The sequence below is a fragment of the Nyctereutes procyonoides genome, unplaced genomic scaffold, assembly GCF_905146905.1.
Source record: "Nyctereutes procyonoides isolate TBG_1078 unplaced genomic scaffold, NYPRO_anot_genome, whole genome shotgun sequence".
NCBI classification, from domain to species: Eukaryota; Metazoa; Chordata; class Mammalia; order Carnivora; family Canidae; genus Nyctereutes; species Nyctereutes procyonoides.
The window spans coordinates 75534534-75555264 of record NW_026575146.1 but is presented as its reverse complement, the minus strand read 5'-3'; the positions used below and the strand labels follow the sequence as shown (position 1 = coordinate 75555264).

Below are 20731 nucleotides of genomic sequence, written 5' to 3'. Positions count from 1 at the left end.
GGCAGAAGGCGGGAAGTTTCTAGAAGCTCCCAGATATTTCTGGAACCAGGGTAACCTTCGCTGAGTGAGAGAGCTGTCAGGAGCTGCGGCTCTGTTAGAGGACCTCAGGGCCATCAAAGCTGCTCCTTTCTCTGGCCCTCGGACTTCTGGTGGCTCCCAGGAATCCCGTGGGCTCAACCCAACAGAAAGGCAGAGGCTAGGAGGGCTCGGATGCCATCGCACAAGTCAGGGCACTCCACCTCCGTCCCCGAGGCCCAGTTGAAGTGAAAAGAGTGGAAAGAGTGAGTCCGTAGGGAAAACCAGAGAACGCGCAGACCCTTCGCGAGGGGGAGCTGCAGGGCCGCCCCTCCCCCGGGCCGTCCCCCCCCCCCCCCCCCCCCCCCCCCCGCCCTCGGCTCGCGCGCTGGGCTCCGCAGGCGGGAGGGCGCGTCCCCAGCGGAGGCTGGTTGCCATGGCGACCGCGGGCGCAGGGGCGCGAGTGCGCAAGCGCGCGCTGGGACGCCGGCCTCGGCTCCGCGCAGCTGCGGGGCTCGAGGCGAGACGCCGAGCGCCGCGCGGGGGTCGAGCGGGGCCGGAGCGGGGCCGGAGCGGGGGCGGCCGCCGGCTTCTCGGCCCGGCAGCGCGGGGCAGGCGGCCTGGGTGGGCCGAGCCGGCGCCTGGCGCGCTGCCCGTCGTGGGCCGGAGCTGCCAGATCCCAGCCCGGCGGCCGCCAGCCGGGCCCGGGGCGGGCGGAGCGCGGTTTCCCGTCGCAGGACACGTGTGAGCACCCGGGGCCCGGTTCGGGGAGGAGGGGCCTGGGCGAGCGCGAGGCCGGGTTGGGCCTGCGGCGCGGGGGGCAGCGGAGAGCTCGGAGCCTGGCCGTCTTGCGGGGACTCTGACCTCCCTCTTCTGTCACCTTACAGGATTAATATTTAGGGGCTGCTGGCTCCCTGGTCCACCTTACAGACTCTCGAGTACACGTGGGATTAGAGGTGCCAGGTTGTCGCGACCATGGCCATGAACCTCCTGGAGGACTGGTGCCGGGGGATGGAAGTGGACATCCACAGGTCCCTGTTGGTCACGGGCATCCCAGAGGACTGTGGTCAAGCAGAAATCGAGGAGACTTTAAATGGGGTCCTCTCCCCGCTGGGCCCATACTTCGTGCTCAATAAGATTTTTCTGAGGGAAGAGAATGCCAAAGCTGCCCTGATTGAGGTCGGAGAGGGTGTGAATCTCAGGGCCATACCCCGCGAATTCCCAGGAAGGGGGGGCGTCTGGAGAGTGGTTTGTAGAGACCCCACCCAGGATGCTGAGTTTTTAAAAAATCTGAATGAATTCCTGGATGCGGAGGGGCGCACCTGGGAGGATGTGGTCCGCCTACTCCAGCTCGGCCACCCCCCACGCCCCCAGAATCAGCCCGGAGAGAACTGGGCAGAAGCTCTGGGGTGCTCCTGGGGGCAGTGGTGCAAATCATCTTCTACATGGATGCGGAGATCCGCAGCCGCGAGGAAGCTAGGGTGCAAGAAGTGGCTGATGCCCAGGCAGTGGCAACCTCAGCCTCAGCAGCACGGAGGAAGATCAAGAAGGAGCCAGGGCGAGCTGCAGAAGTAGGTTCTGCTTTGAAGATCGAGAATCCTGACTGCTGGCATGACCTGGGAGATGAAGGGGACCCTCCCAAACCTGTGGTTCTCAGAGCTGGAGCTAAAAATCGCTCCAGGAGAAAGAAGCAGAGAAAAAACCCAAAGCAGGAATCAGTGCCTTGGAAGAAGCCCAAAGGCCAGCATTCCAACAGCTCAGGCTCCTCGGAGGTTCTTGAGGCTGATGGTGCTGAAAATATGGAGGTCTCAGAATATATCAGCAGCAGCAAAAAGCCCTGTGTGAAGCAGGAGGAGTCAGCTTTGAAGAAGCCTGTGGCAAAATGTGCCTGGAAGGCTCCCAGTACCCCATCCCACGATCCCCCGTCAGAAGCTGTGAGTCCTGGGGTTGCTTTGGAGTCAGACCAAGATGGCGGTCAGGAGGGCCCCCCAAAGAAGAAAGCCATGAGCTGGGCCTTGGCAAAGAGTCCTGCCCCCATGAGAAAGAAGAAGAAGGTGAGCTTGGGCCCTGTTTCATACGTCCTTGTTGATTCAGAAGATGCCAAGAAGAAGCCAGCGATCGCAAAGAAAGGGCCAGGCTCAAGAAGAGATGCCTCGGTTCGGAAGGCCCTCCGAGGTCCCCAGCCTGAGGGGTTGCCAGCCTCAACGTCTCAGGGCCCAAAGGCCAAGCCAGAAGGCTCTCCTCCTGCCTCTAGTGGTCAGAATGGCAACAGAAGTCATTTGGGTTGTGCCAGCAAGTGGATGAGTGGGGAAGAGCAGGAGCAGCAGGTGGGCGCAGAGGCACTCGGGGGCATGGCAGGTCAGGTGGTGTGTGAGGAGGATCCCAGTGCAGCGGAGGAGGCAGATGACACACCAGCTGAGGCTTCAGAGGGCGAGAGCCCTGACCTCCCTCCTAGGAGCCCCTGAAGGCCAACCCTGGGGACACCCAAGGGCAAAGCAAACCCCCCACCTCTTGTTTGTTGGTGAGTGTTGCTGTGGTAGTCCCACGTCATTCCACCACTCCATCTGACCGAGCTCTGATAAGAATCCAGTAGTTTAGGGTGATAACGTTTGTCAGAGTAGGTGGCTCTGAGGGTGGAGTTTTCTGGAGGCCTGGTTGGGGGATAGAAATGTTCAAGCATTTAAAAGGTCCAAAGAAGGAAGAAAAAAAATCCCGAATGACACCTGCTTCCCTCCTGAGCTCTTCTAATATGTCCACAGAACCCAGAAAGCTTGGATTGGGGACCACCCATACCTGAGTAGTTGAAATTAGACCAAGAAGTATCACACTGGGAACAGAGTTTTTTTTTTTTTTTATTGAATGAACCATGACTTTTGACTCTTAGGGATCCAGTTTGGAGAGATGTGGCTCTTGGAGGAAAACTCTTAGGTAGGAGGGGTTAAGGGAGGGAGGTATACCTCTCTGCTCTTTTCTCTGCCAGGCCTGATTTTGCACATCCCCCTCTACTCACCTTCAGAGGTTGGAAAGTCGCTAAGCAGTCTGGGAATATTCTAGAGTATACACTTATACGTACACGGGCAGGGTCCCTGTTAATGTTTTTGCCTTCCTTTCTCATTCCCTGCTTCCTGGATAGTGAGCCCAGATCTGTGTGCAGGGCCTGGCATTTTCTCCTTCTCTGTGTTTCCACCACGGGGAAGTTAAGCAGAGCTCTTCAAAGCAGACCTGCCTTCCTTCTTCCTCCTCCTCTTCGACTTCCATCCTCCAGCTAACTAGCCAGAGGGTCCCAGGAGTTCATTTTTGGGGACAAGAACGCACACTTAGGCTTTGAAGTGTTTGCGTTATAGGTTCTGTGACTAAAAATGGTACTTGGATTCCCACTTGGGGTCAGACATTCTCAGGAAGCTTGTAGGGATAAGGGGTTACCAATAGGGAAGAACTCGCACTTCTGGCTTCCCAGCCCTAATTCCAGCCAGCGTCACCAAACTCTCCGCATCTTTGGGGCTGAAGACACTTCTCCCATTGTATGTAGTAAGAGAGGGAAAAAAATTCTAAAAAAAGCTGGCTGTTAATTTCTGTTCTCTGAATAGACTAGCATATCGTGTCGCCCGTGTGTGTGTGTGTGTGTGTGTGTGTGTGTGTGTTTAGGGGCAGGTGGCCTGATACCCAACACCAGTGGTTTTCAGTGTCCTGGGAGCCCCAAGGCATGCTCAAAGGTGTAATCCAAATCTCTGATTCATGTGTTTAAAAAAAAAAAAAAAAAGCTGGGACTTCAGCATCCTGAGCCAAACCAGTCATATAGGAGATGATCAGAATATTGCCTTGTGTTCATAAATGAACTTGGATTTTGTACAGGTCTGCAGAAGGTGTTTTCTGCCATCTGTTTGCATACAGCCAAACTCCTTAGAAGTGTGGCTGATGACAAAGGTTGGAAGCTGGAGACACTGCGACCTGCGCATGCCCTGTAACGTAACGCTCTGGAAGAAGTTTCCCTTTGTAATTCACATGCTCTAATTCTGCGGTGAGTCTCAGCTTTATGATAGCACGTCAGTGTATTCACAAGGCGCTCAATAATAGTATTGTCATGCAGAGTTTTAGCCCTTTATGTGTCTGGGGGCGGCTCTCTTCTGACTTCAGTTTTTGTGTCCGAGAACGTGAACAGTTGTTAGATGTTGTTACCAATTCTGCCTTGAAAATAAACATCTTGCATCAATTGATTTCAAAAACCTGGATGAGTCTTCACTGAAGATGCAGGAAAGAAAGAAACAGGTTTCCGTTTGTAGCTCTTCCTCCGCATGTGTGTGCATCGAGGTTTTTCTTGGGTTTGCGCAAAACAAAACGCAGCACACTGGACTCTTCAAGATGAGGAAAGCCTGGGATTCCCCAGCACCCAGGTTCAAAATCAGGTAGTTAAGACTTCATTGTGTTAACAGATGGTCACCGTGATGGGTAATTGTAAACATATGTTACAAAATAAAACTTCAGCAAATTAAGTATCAACTCTCTCTTTCTCTCTTAAGGATTTTAAGGATTTTTTAAGGATCTCTCCTCTCTTTTTTTAAGGATTTATTTATTCATGAGAGACACAGACTGAAAGAGAGAGGCAGAGACATAGGCAGAGGGAGAAGCAGGCTCCTCACAGAGAGCCTGATGCGGGACTCCATCCTGGATCCCAGGAACATGACCCGAGCCGAAGGCAGGTGCCCAACTGCTGAGCCACCCAGGGATCCCATCTGTTGACTCTCTTATAGGTGAAGTCATGGATTATTTGAGAATAGGGTCCCCCCAGTGACCAACACACACACTGTCCTGGACAGAAGATACCTTTGTGAGGTATCCTCTTTGCTCTATGGCCCTCCACCAACACGGGAGGAACTCCTGCAGATCTTGGGGTTTCTAGAAGTTGCAGAAACAGGTGACCAGTGATGTGAATTTATCTGAAAATGTTCATTTTGAAAAGCAGCTGGAAGATGAAAACCCTTTTCTCCCCTCCCCTCAGACAGAAGCAGGTTTTTCAGCCACAAATTCCAGTTTTCTCCTGTCCAGTGCCCTCTCCTTCGAGGCCCTCCTGAACCCAGGTGGCCACGGCATCAGGCACCTGGGGTCTTTGTTAAAAATGCCATTTCTGGGCCCCACCTGCTGAGTCAAAATTCCTTGGAGGTTGTATCTTTACTGGGAACGTGTATCTTCAGCCATTTCTTCAGAGAGTCTAAACACATGCATAGGTTGGAGAGCTCTAGACAGAGTAGTCCATACTTGAGGGGAGAGAAAGGTCCCCCGGGGCCAATGCTGGGGTTTTCTGAAAGGTGAACGGAGATGGTCATGGAGGGAAAGTGCACAAGAGATCAGAAGAGAAGCTGGCTTTTGAGGACTGGCAGCGAATGAGGTGCCCGAGTAGAGGCCCCGGTAACTGGCTTACTGATTGAGTGCTCACGCCCCTCACCCCAATGGAAAGCCCTATTTGGCCAACATGTTTAAACTACACCTCCCAAGATGTAGTTGCCTCCTCTAGTTTACCCACACTGGCAGTAGAATCTAAAGGCTGACTTGGCTCAGAATTGGGGGGTGGGGCATGGGGGACACCCAGAGGTGGGGCCAGGTGAGATGCAGCGGAAGTCGGCTGTCTGCAAGGAAGCCTCTCAGCCCTTCTCAGCATTCTGCCCGGGGCTGTGCCTGAAACCAAGGCCCGGCATGTGCCATTCCTCTGTGGGAGATGGGAGGGAGTGATGCCCAAGAGCCTCTGTGTACACCACCCGAGGCCCTGGAGACAGTGTCCTCACTCATCTGTGCATTCCGTCAGCCCTGAGGTGTTGGGCATGGACTCCATGACAGCCAGGAACAAGAGATTCTTGCCCTCCTGGGGCTGGCGTTCTGGGGGGAGGTAGAGGGCACATACAGAGCTATGTGTTGGGAGGGGCGGTAAGGACACCGCTGAAATGCAGAACAGGTGAGTGAGTGTGTAGGTGGGAGAGAGCATTGGCTGTTTTACATCGTGGTCAGGGAGGGCCTCTCTGGGGAGGTGAGGGAGTGAGACAGGCAGCTAGCTGGTGGAACAGCATCCCAGGCAGAGGGAAGAGTCAGTGTGAAGAATGCCTGGTGTGTTTGAGAAAAAGCAAGGAGAAGGCAAGTGTGGCCAGAGCAGAGGGGAACAAGGAGGAAATGAGGGGAGATCAGGGTGGTTTGGGAGGCTAATCGCACAGGGCTTGTGGGCTTTGGAAAGGATGGCTTTTGGCTTCAGTCTGAGCGAGTTGGGAGCCATCAGAGGTTCTGAGCAGAAATGGTGATCAGACTTAGGTTTTCACAGGCGTCGTTACAGGGGGGTGTGAGGGCAGAGCTGGAAGCCCAGTGAGGAAAAGAGGTGACCGCAGTAGCGACAGTGGCTGGGCCGGAGGCTCACAGAGACTCTAGAAAGAGCTGCCTGTTACGTGCTGGATAGCAAATAGGAGAAGAATAAAGATGTAAGCTTATTATCCATTTATCCTTTTCTCTTTCATTTTTAGGTACAATATTTTATATACAGTGACATGCTCAAATCTTAAGTGAACTCTTGGATGAGTTTTGACATAAAATTTACCAACTTTACCATTTTCAAGTGTGCAATTCAATGGTACATTCACATTGTCGTGCAACCATTACCACCACCATCCACAGAACTCTCTTGATCTTGTAAAATGAAAACTCCATAAAAATAACAATGATTCCTCATTCCCCCTCCTCCCAGCCCCTGGCAGCCACCATTCTTCTTCTTCTTCTTCTTCTTCTTCTTCTTCTTCTTCTTCTTCTTCTTCTTCTTCTTCTTCTTCTTCTTCTTCTTTCTTCCTTCTTCTTCCTTCTTTCTTCTTCCTTCTTTCTTCTTTCTTCTTTCTTCTTTTTTTTTAATGAGCTTTGTATCCAACATGGGGCTTGAACTCACAACCCCAAAAGCAAGAGTCACTTGCCTCACCCACTGAGCCAGCCAGGCACCCTATTGCCATTCTATTTTTAGTCTCATCAATTTGGCTAGTCTGGGTACCTCCTAGAAGTGGCCTCATACAGGATTCATCTTTTTGTGACTGGCTTGCTTCACTTAGGAGTATGTCCTTAAGGTTCGTCTTTGTTATCGCATTTGTCCAAATGTTCTTTTTTTTTCTTTTTTTTTTTTAAGATTTATTTGAGAAAGCAAGCATAAGTCGAGGGAGGGGCAAAGGGAGAGGGAGAAGCAGACTTCCTGTTGAACAGGGAGCCTGACATAGGGCTTGATCCCAGGACCCTGAGATCACGACCCAAGCCAAAGGCAGACACTTCACCAACTGAGCCCCAGGCACTCCTATATATATATATATGTATATATATATGTATATGTATATATGTTTGTTTCTTTTTCTTTTGTTGAAAAATATTCATCATGTGGATACGGCACATTTCATTTATCCATTCATTCATTGAGGGGCACTTAGGTTGCTTCCACTTTTTGGCTGTTGCCAGTAGAGCTGCTAAGAACCTAGGGATACAAATATATCTCAGAGTTCCTGCCTTCCATCCTTTGGGGTACATACCCAGATGTGAAATTGCTGGATCATACAATAATTCTATTTTTAATATTTTGAAGAAATGCCATATTGTTTTTCCTTGTGCTGCCTTTGTTTTAAAATCCCAGCCCACGTGCCCTCTACAATGCACTTAAAGAAGCAGGGGAGCTCAGCCACATGGCAGAAATTTCTCTAGCCCATCTGCTGTCTGCCCCAGTTGCACTGCGATAATTATAGGAGCGAACCTGGAACCACTTTGGTCAGCATAATCTGGCATTATAGATGACTATGCCGATCGTCAATTGAGGTGTTCTCCTAATACCTCTTTGTGGGAAGGAGGTAAGCAGTTGTTAGTGTTAAAAATTCAACACCGAAAACAAAACCACCATTGTGTTTCCAAGCCTTAGGATCTGTTTAATTTGAGCATTTCCTGTGATTGCTGAGTGAATAGTTTAACATTTTTTACAGCTGGAGCCGCCAAGAAAAATCTAGAACAGACAAGGAAAGAGGATGGCCTTGTAGGTTATTAAAAGGAATTTTACAAATATGTACTGAATTCACAATCACAAAGCGATGGAACAAAAGAGAAAATCAGAAACAGACGTGTACTTTTGGGACAGTTAGTTTGGTTGTTTTGCAAATCAGAAGGAAAAGAGAAAAGAAGAAAAGAAAAAAAAAAGAAGGAAAAGAGAGATAATTGAATAGTTCCTGTTGTGCCAACCGGGGCTGTGTGTGTGTATGTGTGTGTGTGTGTGTGTGTGTGTGTCTAGTTTTCTTTATAAAAGATAAATTTGCTAGATCAAAGAATAAAGTATTAAAAACAACAGTACAAAAACTAGAAGAAAATATAGGTAAATTCATCCATCATTCTAGTGTGAGAAGGGCTTTTCCAAGGAGGATATAAAACCTGGAGGGGGGGTGCCTGGGTGGCTTAATCGATTAAGTGCTGCCTTCGGCTCAGGTCATGGTCCTAGGGTCCTGCGATAGAGCCCCATGGGCGGGTGGGCTCCTTGCTTAACAGGGAGCCAGCTTCTTCCTCTCCCCACACCCCACTCATGCTCTCTCACCCTCTCGCTCCCTCTCTCTCTGAAATAAAAAAAAAATCTTTTAAATACATAAATAAATAAAACCTAGGGGCCCTGGAAGGAACATCAATTGTCAACACAAACATTTAAAGCCACCTTGTGGCAAATGTTACTATAAAGAAAAAGACAAATGGCTCACTTGGAAAATATTTCCACTATACATCACAGCAAAGATCTGATTTTTAAACTTTATTACCAGGCAGCCCCGATGGCGCAGTGGTTTGGCGCCGCCTGCAGCCCGGGGTGTGATCCTGGAGACCCGAGATCGAGTCCCACATCGGGCTCACTGCATGGAGCCTGCTTCTCCCTCTGCTTGTGTCTCTGCCTCTCTCTCTCTCTTCTGTGTCTCAATAAATAAATAAAATATTTTAAAAAAATAAACTTTATTACCAACAAACTCAAGTGATTAAGCAAAAGACTAACAGCCTAATAGAAAAATGGGCAAAGCATCTGAACAGGCAATTGCAAGTGACTGAAGAAATCACATGAAAAGTAAGCTCACTACACTTCTGCTGCAATCAATGAAGTCAAAACAAGGTAGCATTTGCCACCTTTGGGCAAAACTTTTTACACCATACATATTCCTTGCTGCAAAAGTATTAGGAAAAAGCTTCATAGAGCCTATTTGTTTGCTTAAATTGATGCCAAATTTCTGTTTGTTTGTTTTTTTTATGTCTGACAATTACAGCTAATATTTTCAAAGAACACTGGTAACCATTTACACAACATAAATTTGGAGGTGCTACTTGGGTGACTAATTTCTTTTTTTAAAAAAAATATTTCTCCACATTAAAACATACCATATCACAGGCACTTAAAAGCACCCAAACAGATACATTGTTTAATCTCACAGCATTAAGTATGTGGTCAGATTAACTCATTCCCATATGGATAACACAGTAATTTTTTCTATCCACCTCTGCTTATAGATTTGCCCTTTTTGTGACAGAAAGGGTACTGAGGAAGACCAGAGAGCTATGCTGGTCTGTGCTAAAGCCTACCGTAGGGCATGTCCAGGCCTGTAACATTGCCCCCAGGAGTCCCTGCTCTACCCAGCACATGTGTCCCACTCAATGAAATGTCAGGCATGGCTCTCACAGATCCAGCCCTGGCTCTCGGCCAGGCTTAATGGCCATGTACTAGCAAGAGAATGCAGGGCAGGTTTCAGCATGGCAACATGGTATTAGGGATCATCTTAGGGCTCTGTGTGAGACTGGCATTTCTCCCATGACTTGCAATTTTGAGAAAGACAAAGAATTGTTCAAGCCTTAGTGCTTCCGTTACAATACCACATTTCTTATGACTTCCACTTTCAAGCTTCTGGCCATATTTCACTGAAGCCATATCCTGAGTCTGCAAAGTGAGATGTTCGGGAAAATTGTTCTCATGTGAGAAGATGTGGAAGTTTCTGGGGGAAAAATATGTACTGGGTAGGGGTTACCACATAATCAAAAAATATGTACCTAACACATAAAAATGTAAACTTATTATACATAGTTTAATTCATTTAGAAGTGTAGAGTGTGCTTTTCCCTTCTGAAAAGAAAGTGTGGGGGGGAGATAAACCACAAGCTGGGAAAAATATTAACAGCATATATAACAGACATGGGTTAATTAATTTACCAAAAGCTAATACAAAATAAGAAGAAAAAGAGACTGGTAGAAAAATATACAAAGGTCATGAACAGGTAATCTGGAGAAAAAAAAATCAAGAAGGCTAATAAGTGTGTGCAAGGAACAACACTCAACTCTATTCCTATTTAAGAATTAAAATCAGGGATCCCCCTGGGTGGCGCAGCGGTTTGGCGCCTGCCTTTGGCCCAGGGCGCGATCCTGGAGACCCAGGATCGAATCCGCGTCGGGCTCCCGGTGCATGGAGCCTGCTTCTCCCTCTGCCTATGTCTCTGCCTCTCTCTCTCTCTCTCTCTCTCTCTCTCTGTGTGTGACTATCATAAATAATAATAATAAAAAAAAAAGAATTAAAATCAGGGGGATCCCTGGGTGGCGCAGCGGTTTAGCTCCTGCCTTTGACCCAGGGCGCGATCCTGGAGACCGGGGATCGAGTCCCACATCGGGCTCCCGGTGCATGGAGCCTGCTTCTCCCTCTGCCTGTGTCTCTGCCTCTTTCTCTCTCTGTGTCTATCATACATAAATAAATAAAAATTAAAAAAAAAAGAATTAAAATCAAAAGTAATGAATTACATGGGAGTGCCTGGTTGGCTCAGTTGGTGTAGCATGTGACTCTTGATCCCAGGGTTGTAAGTTTGAGCCCCACATTGGGTGTAGAGATTACTTAAAAATAAAATATTTAAATATTTTTTAAAAAGCAATAAATTCTAGTTTTTCACCAATTAGAAATTTAAAAGTTAGATAAAAACCCACTGCCGGTGAGGCTGTGGAGAAATAGTTGTGGTCTCACCCACTATTGGTGGGAAGGTGGGGTGGGTTTGTCTAATCGAGATGATCTAAATGCCTGTGATTTCAGGGCTGATTAAATCAACCATTGGGCATTCTTTGGATGAAATACCATGTGCTGATGTGAAAGGTTTTCTAGGCCACCATTTAAGGAGAAATTCATAAGAATGCATATGAAGATCTTAGTTGTTTAAAGATGAAGGAAGGTTTGTATATAAATACTGGTATATGAATAATTTATTTCTTTGGAAGTGATAAGTAAATAAGCAGTAGTAAGAAACTGTCACTGTTGTTATTTTGGGGAGAAGGACCATGGGATATTCAAATAGTGATACAGAGAGTCTCACTATTCATATCGTGCTTTCAAATACTCTTTGAATGTTACAACCACATACACGCATGCACACACACACACACAAATCATTAATTAAATAATGAATAAATTAATTAACTAATTAAAAGTAACCACAGATAGTACAACCACTTTAAAGAAGTATTTGGAAATTTCTTAACACGTTAAACCCCTGTATTGTGACCTAGGCATTCCAATCCCTAAGTGTTTACCCAAGAGAAATGAAAACATGTCCACCGAAGCCATGTACATGAATATTCATAGCAGCATCTTGCTCATAATAGCCCAAATCTGGAAACCACCCAAATGTTTTCAGAAAACTACTGTATTTCTGTTCCCCATCCATCCATTGATGGGGATCTGAGTTGTCTCCACTTTGGGGTTATTATGAATAATGCTGCTACAAACATTCACATACAAATCTTTGTAGATGCATATTTTCATTTCCCTTGGGTAGATACCTATGAGTGGCACATCCATTCAAAGATGTGTCACTCAGGGGATCCCTGGGTGGCGCAGTAGTTTGGCGCCTGCCTTTGGCCCAGGGCGTGATCCTGGAGACCTCGGATCGAATCCCTCATCAGGCTTCCGGTGCATGGAGCCTGCTTCTGCCTCTCTCTCTGTGACTATCATAAATAAATAAAAATTTGAAAAAAAAAAAAAAAAAGGGATCCCTGGGTGGCGCAGTGGTTTGGCGCCTGCCTTTGGCCCAGGGCGCGATCCTGGAGACCCGGGATCGAATCCCACGTCGGGCTCCCGGTGCATGGAGCCTGTTTCTCCCTCTGCCTGTGTCTCTGCCTCTCTCTCTCTCTCATTCTATGTGACTATCATAAATAAATAAAAATTAAAAAAAAAAAAGATGTGTCACTCAATAATAAAAAGGAATGAAGGGGGGATATCCACAGCAATATCGACTAATCTCAAAGGTTTTATGCTAAGAGGAAGAAGGCAGCCATTAAATATGCATACATGCTTGTCTTAGTTCAGAATACCACAGACTAGTGGCTTATAAACAGAGCTCTATCTCTCACCATTTCGCACGCTGGAAGTCCATGATCAGGATGCCAACGTGGTTCTGGGGAGGGTCCTCTTCCAGATTGCAGGTGGGTGACTTGTCCTTGTACCCTCACATGATGGAGAGAGGGCAAGGGATCTCTCAGGGATCTCCTATAAGGGCGCAAATCCCATTCACGAGGGATCCACCCTCATGACCTGATTACTTCCCCAAAGCCTCACCAAAACCATCATATTGAGGGTTTGGATTTCAACACATGGATTTGGCAAGGGATACAAACATCAGCTTATGCCATTCTTGTATGATTCCATTTCTAAGAAGCTTTAGAACAGGAAAAACTCATCTATGGTTGGAAAAAAATCACAGCTGTGCTGGCTTCAGTGGGGGACAGAGTTTGGCTGCGAGAGGGCATGAGGGAACTTAATGGAGTGGTGAAATGTTCTGTGTCTGATGGTTGCACAGGTGTACATATCTGTCCAAACCTATGGACTCGTACACTTAGAATGTGTGCATTTCACCACATGTAACTTTTAGCCCAATAAAAGCAGTTTTTAAAAAGTAACTAGGAATTGATTTAAAATTTTTAAAAATACGAAAAATACAAAAATTAAAGTTAAAAAAATTAATAAAAAATAACCGGGGGAGGAGGAATCTTATTTTCATCTTTACAGTGCTGTGAGCTAAACCACAGCAATGTTGAAGAGTCAAGCCACAGCACTGATGGGGCTGGTTTAATGCATTTTGTGTACAATTATAAATCTTGTGGCAAGCCAGCTCCAGCCCACTCAATGAGCCTATTACACTTCCCATCAATGTGCTGTGGATTAAGACTGTTTATAGTAGCCCAGGGTGCCTGGATGGCTTGGTCGGTTGAGCATCCAACTCTTGATCTTGCTTCAGATCTTGATTTCAGGGCTCAGAGCTTGATCTCAGGGTCTTGAGGGTTTTTTGTTTTGTTTTGTTTTGGGGGGGTGGTTAAAAGATTTTATTTATTCATGAGAGACAAAGAGAAAGAGAAAGACAGGCAGAGGGGGAAGCAGGCCCCTGGAAAGGAGCCTGGCGGGGAACTCAATCCTGGATCCCGGGATCAGGACCTGAGCCAAAGGCAGATGCTCAACCGCTGAGCCATCCAGGTGTCTCTCGGGGTCTTGAGTTTAACCCCCAGGTTGGGCTCCATGCTGGGTATGGAGCTTACTTAAAAATGATGGATGAATGAATGAATGAGTGAATGAATGAATGAGTGAATGAATGAATGAATGAATGAATAAATAAATAAATAAATAAATAAATAAATAAGACAACTGTAGCCCAGCATGGATCTGTTTTTATTTTTTATTTATTTATTTATATTTTTTTTAATTTTTTTTTGGGATTTTTTTTTTTGGATCTGTTTTTAAAATCCACACTTGATGCGTTTGTTCTTATAAAATCATGCATGGACTGAGCCACCCAGGCGCCCTTGGCGAAGGTTTTCCTGTTGTAGTCTGTGACCTTGACATTTCTGAGAAGGCAGATGCTCAGTTATTGGAGGATGTTAATGATTCCAGATGAATCAAAATCTCCATTATTGTCCTGCCAGCATCTGGATTGCTTTAACAGAACCACATCCTGACATTATAAGGCAAACTATTTAAAATCTGCTACCCTCTGAGAATGGCCAGAACACTTAGGAAGACACAAATTAATCTGGCAGGTGAGCCCCGGCAGACATTGACATAGATTATGAAGCTGTGATATTACTATCGTTTGTTCATGAGGAAAAAACAGGCCAACAAAACAACAGGTCAGAATAATGAATCCAGAAATAGAACGTCATTCATCTGAGAATTCAGACTCTAAGCAGGGTGCTATTTATTTTAAATGAGTACAAAAGAAAAGAGATTTTTCTTAACATTGCTGATGTTTAGGAAACCGGCCAGGCATTTGGAAGAAAAGACTGAATTTGGATTCTTCACCTCTGTCTTTGTTTTCCTAAATACCTTCCAGATGGCTCAAAGGCAAAAATGTAAAAATGAAATCAAGAGGTATTTAGGTAGGGGCGCCTGGGTAGCTCAGTCGGTTAAATGTCTGATGTTGGCTCAGGTCATGATCCTGAGGTCCTGGGATGGTACCCTGCATCAAGGCCCTGCTCCTTGGGGGGGCCTGCTTCTCCTTCTTCCTCTGCCTGCCACTCACCCTTCTTGTGCTCTCTCTCTCTGTCAAATAAATAAAATTTTTTATTTTTTAAAAAAAGGCATTTAGGTAAAAACAGGAACAACACTACAGCATGGCGACCATAATTAATAATACTGTATTGAATATTTGAAAGTTGTAAACAATCAATCTTAAAAGTTCTCATCACAAGAAAAAAAATTGCATAACTATGTATGGTGACAGATGGTAACTAAACTAATAATGTTGATTATTTTGCAATGTTCACAAATACCAAATCATTATGTTACATACTTGAAACTAATATGTTGTATGTCAATTATTAAAAAATATAAAATTAGGGGCACCTGGGTGGCTCAATGGTTGAGCATCTGCCTTCCACTCAGGTTGTGATCCTGGGATCCTGGGATCAAGTCCTGCAGACTCCTGAGGGGAGCCTGCTTCTCCTTCTGCCTATGTCTCTGCCTCTCTATGTCTCTCATGAATAAATAAATAAAATCTTTAATATATATATAAAATATAAAATTAGTTAAAAAGTATATTTAAAAAAACAGGAGCAATTATATAATTCCAAAAGCAGAAGACATTTCTTTTTTTAAAGTAGGCTCCATGCCCAGCATCGAGCCCAACAGGGTGCTTGAACTCATGACTCTGAGATCAAGACATGAGCTGAAACCAAGGGTAGGACACTTAACAAACTGAGCCACCCAGGTGCCCTCAAACCATACATTTTAATCAACAAACCATACTGTAAAAAAAGGTGTTATAATCCCTTTTATTGAATATTTTTAAAGGAATAATAACATATTGACATCTGTCAAAAAATGCATACAAATATATTTATTTCAGGAAGGGACAGGTATTTTTTTCTTACAGTGATTACCCTTGGAGTAAGGGGGTGGATAGAAGGTCAGAGGAGGAATTCAAGGGGAGGGGGCCTTCAGAGTTTATTCTGATTTCCTGTATTTTCTCATTTTTAAAAAAAATAGGCTCCACAACCAGTGTGGAGCCCAATGTGGGGCTTGAATGTATGATCCTGAGATCAAGACCTGAGCTGAGATCAAGAGTCAGACACTTAAACCAACTGAGCCACCCAGGTGCCCCTACTTTGTCAATTTCTAACTCAGCATTCATATTGTTTTTATTTTTCTTAAGTAGCAAATATTTAACCATAAAAAGAAATGAAGCACTGATGCATACTATCAGGTGGATGCATCCTGAAAATGTTAAGCTCAGTGAAAGAAGCCAGGCACAAAAGCCATATATTGTATGATTCTATTTATATGAAATGTCCAGACTCAGGAAAGCTATAGAGATAGAAAGTAGATTAAGTGTTTGTTTGCCTGGGGCCAGGGTGGGGAGGATGAGGAGCTATTGCTTATGACTTAAAGGTTTCTTTTTGGAGTGATGAAAATATTCTGGAACTAGGTAGAGGTGGTGGTGACATAACCTCTGAATGGCACCTTTTTTTTTTTTTTAAAGTAAACTCTACCTGAAACATGGGGCTTGAACTTGACCCCAAGATCAAACCTTGCACACTTTACCTACCAAGCCAGGCAGGCGCCTCTGAATTGTACACTTTAAAATGACTCATTTTATGTTATGTGAATTTCAAATCAATTTTCTATTCTTTTTTAAAGATTTTATTTATTCGTGAGAGACACAGAGAGAGAGGCAGAGACACAGGCAGAGGGAGAAGCAGGTCCCCTGTGGGGACCCTGATTCAGGACTCGATCCCAGGACCCCAGGATCACACACTGAGCCAAAGGCAGACACTCCATCGCTGAGCCACCCAGGTGTCCCTCAACTCAATTAAAAAAAAATATTTAAAAATCTAGCAACTGGCTCATGGATCTTTTTTGAGGGGAGTAGGGTGGCTGTTCTTTTTACTTTCCCTGCATTAAAAAACCCACCAAGTCAAACACATGTGGAAACCACATTACCTCTCACTGCCAGGTAAATTAGCTCTGCTGCAGATCTTGGAAGAAGGCTTTTCCTATCATCTTTAGCTTTGTATTTGAGTTTTTAAATCAGTATGTTTTGGGTTAGGTGCATTTTTAGCTTCCCGAGGGGCAAGTTTTAAAACTCCAGCCTCTGCTCATCCATTCTTGCAAAACTGGAAAAGCAAGAGGACTTGCAGAGTGTACACGTCCAGTAAAGCAAAGTCGTGGGGCCCCAGTCTTGGCGGGAATGTTCTGGAAAAAACAGTGAATGTGTAGCTAATGCCAATGATTACACTCCACTTTCATATTTGAGGTGATTCTGAGGGTTCCTTTTAGGGCTTTCACGCTTAGATAAGAAACATGAGCACTTAGAGAATGTTCAAGACCAAAACTCTGATCAATGATGAAAGAGGATTGACTCTGATTAAATAAATATTAAAATGTATTATAAACCTATAATTAAAATAATTTGGTACAGGGGCACCTGGGTGGCTCAGTGGTTGAGCATCTGCCTTCAGCTCAGGTTGTGATCCCGGGGTCCTGGGATCAAGTCCTGCATTGGGCTCCCTGCATGGAGCCTGCTTCTCCCTCTGCCTGTGTCTCTGCCTCTCTCTCTCTCTCTGTAGCTCTCATGAATAAATAAATAAAATCTTAAAAAAAAATATGCACAGCAAAAACAACCACGAGAGAAGGTTGAACATACAGATCAATGGATTGGGGCTGAGGGTGTAGACAGCACTCATGAGGTACCATTTGCCACACTTCTAATCGCCAAAAGCTCTGGAAGTTGTGTAATGTCCAGTGCTGGCAAGTATGTGATAGAAGAATCTCATTCGATATTGTTGGGAGTGGGGATCAGTCCAGGGACAATGTGGCAAAAGCTGTTGTACTTTCAAGATGACCATTGTTTTGGGTTCTAGCAGTTTTCACCAACATTATATACTGTCAAATGCATGCCACAGTAACCCATTCGAGAAGTATCAAAGGGGAGCCTGTGTAAGAGCAAAAAATCAAAGTATTCTAAGTGTCCGTCAATGTGGAATGGGTAGGGTAAATTGTAGGACTATGGGACACTCTCTAGACCTTAAAAAGAAAGCTTGTGGGGGCGCCTGGGTGGCTCAGTTAGTTGAGCGCCTGCATGCAGCTCGGGTCATGGTCCCGGGGTTCTGGGATCGAATCCCACATCAGGCTCTCTGCTCAGCAGGGAGTCTGCTTCTCCCTCTACCTCTGCTGCTTCTGCCGCTTGTTCTCTCTCTCAAATAAGTAAATAAAATCTGAAAGAAAGAAAGAAAGAAAGAAAGAAAGAAAGAAAGAAAGAAAGAAAGAAAGAAAGAGAAAGGCTGAGATGTCTTTTGCTGATTCAGAACAACTTGAAAAACATTTTATGTGAAAAATACCACCGAGGAGCAGGAGGGCACATGGGATCATTCATTAACGTATAAATAAAAACCATTATGTGGTTATACAAATGGTAGGATATGCATCAATTCTTTTTTTTTTTTTTCCTGGAGGGAAAAATAACTGTGAAGACATTGCTTGAGGTGGAGAACTGATTGGAGGTGGCACATGGTTCTGGGTTGTGATATGGGGACACGTTGTCATCATCGCTATCTGTAATTCTCACATTTGATAACAGAAGTTTTTAGAATGCTGACGTGGCAAGATAGCTGGTCATTTTTCTTTTTTCTCTATTCTTTGCTTTATTTTTTTTTAATTTTTTTTATTTATTTATGATAGTCACAGAGAGAGAGAGAGAGAGAGGCAGAGACACAGGCAGAGGGAGAAGCAGGCTCCATGCACCGGGAGCCCGACGTGGGACTCGATCCCGGGTCTCCAGGATCGCGCCCTGGGCCAAAGGCAGGCGCCAAACCGCTGCGCCACCCAGGGATCCCCTATTCTTTGCTTTAAAAAAAAACCCAACACGGTACTTAAAAAAAAAAAGTTAAATTACCCCTAAAACCACAATCATGGATGTTGCTAAGTCAACCAGATTTTCCTACAGTTCCTGGAAGTGTCTCCTGCCATCTCTGAACAAATATTTGCACTTCATATAAAGCGTCTTTGTTTTGGAAGGTGTATCCCTGTGGACACTTGGTTAGAGTTTAGATTTGGGGTATGGGCACGTCCGTGCCTGAAAAACTCTAGCAACTATTTCTGCAAAGCACATGCCTTGTCATGCTCAATGACAAGGAAAGCTCAGGCCAGCTGCCAGGGAAGAGCTCCAATCCCTGCGTGATCAGTCCATAAAAGCAAGTGAACGTTTAACAACTGAGTGCGTACTCATGTGCCCGTGGGGCGGGGGGGGGGGGGGCGCGGGCTGGGTGCCTCCCCGTGACTTTGACATTCAGGCTGAGCCATGTGAACAGCTGTCAATGGTCTTAGTAACTTTAACTGAAAAACAAAATGAGAAACCTCCCCACTGCCTCTTTGTCCAGCTCCTGGAGGTTAACCTATGAGTTGCAAGATTAGCTGTTGAAAACTTGTGGTATGAGAGTAACCGAGAAATTTTGGAAAGGACGTGTAAGTGGCGGGGGAAGGGTGAGGTGCCCAGTAAGCGGAGTCTGACTGTAAAATGATCATAAACGTATGACATTCTTAACAGTGTGGTGTCCCCCCAAATACGAGGTTTTTAGGTTTGATGAAGGCAGTGTTATTGCAAATCAGCAGGCAGGATAAGAACCAAGAGGCCAAATCTTTGGAGAATAGAGAACTGAAAGCTGGATTCCCATGTCCCTGTTGCTGAGACAAATTCCTAATGGGTCAAAAACTTAAGTGCAAACCGTGGAGCCATCCAGGGCTCAAAAGCACGGTGAATCGTGTTAACTGTACTGGAGTTAAAATAAAAGAAAATAAATGCTGAGTTAGTAGATGTTCTTGAAGTGGAGGAAATGTTTTCCTAAATAGAAAAACAAAGCTCAGAAGGCATTAGGGACAAGCTTGACACATTTGAATTCTGAAGCTTATATGTGACCAAAGAATCATAAAGAAAGTTTTAGGGGGCACCTAGGTGGCTCAGGGGTTGAGCGTCTGTCTGCCTTTAGCTCAGGTTGTGATCCTGGGGTCCTGGGATCAAATCCCGCATGGGGCTCCCTGCAGGGAGCCTGCTTCTCCCTTTGCCTGTGTCTCTGCCTCTGTGTGTGTCTCTCATGAATAAATAAGTAAAATCTTTTTTAAAAAGTTTTAAAAACTGACAGATGGCGAATGCATGTATTTAAAATCATCTTGCTGATGTGTTTTTCTCCTCTCTTTTCAAAACCTTTTTTCAAAAAGAATGTATTTATCTATATTTAAATAATCTCTGCACCCAGTGTGGGGCTCGAACCCACAACCCGTAGATCAAGAATGAGAAGCTCTACCAACTGAGCCAGCCAGCACTCCTCACCCCCCAAAAGACCTTTATTTATTGTATTTTTTAAATTGTATTTTCCCTGAACGTGTTGGTGGTTGTTAAATGCACTAGTCTCATTTTCTTTTCAACAGTGCCCTGGCTCCTGTGACCTGGTTTTAAACAGCTGCTTCTTCTAATCTCTGTCACACAGATCCAGAAGGACACAAGGTGGTGCCGTGGGGGATTTTCTTTTTTTCTGAGCAGAATTGCAAAACTCTTGTCATTTCTTATCATAAATGAAAAAGTTACGAGGGAAATACCCCAAATTGGCCAGAATGGAACCATTTAGACTAACAGCAAAACTTTGCGTTCAGGCTCATTACACAAGCATTTGTAGTGATGAAGTTTTTATGTCACCAAGGCTGAATAAATCCTGGGCAGATGCTCCTGTCATTTCTCGGAGCCTGAGGAATGTGAGTGGTGACAGCTGCTGGGTTGGACAATCTCACATGTGTGGACGCGTCGGGGTTGGAATATGCGGATAGGGCTATGTGTCTTATTCAGGCAACAGATTTACAAGAGCAATCAGACCTGCAGAAAAAGACAGAAAAAAAAAAAAAAACAAGGAAAGAGAAAAGAATCACTGTAGTTGCAGCCAATAATGTGGTCTTGGCTTCAAGCACATTTTATTTTTAGGCTGTGGTGGTTTGGTTTTTATTTAATAAGGGCCCATATAAAGAACAAACAAGAAATGACCCATAATCCCACAGCCAAAATAGCCCCTGTGGACATTTTAAAACAACGTATGCACAGCGTTAGGAATTCCAACAGTGCAGGATTGAAAATAGAAAGCACTCTGCCATCGGTCCCCCTTCCCTGCCTCCTTAAAACCAACGACCATAACTCGTTCTCGATTTTCCTTC

The 20731-nt window shown here is 45.3% G+C and overlaps 1 protein-coding gene across 1 annotated transcript; it reads left to right on the top strand.

Moving 5' to 3' along the window:
* Nucleotides 1-594: 594 nt before the first annotated feature.
* PNMA8A (PNMA family member 8A) lies at nucleotides 595-2612 on the top strand. The gene is given in 3 exon segments (XM_055309440.1): nucleotides 595-759; nucleotides 903-1417; nucleotides 1420-2612. Coding segments are annotated over 2 exon segments (1488 nt in total). The 5' UTR covers nucleotides 595-759; nucleotides 903-990; the 3' UTR covers nucleotides 2481-2612.
* The last annotated feature ends 18119 nt before the right edge of the window (nucleotides 2613-20731 follow it).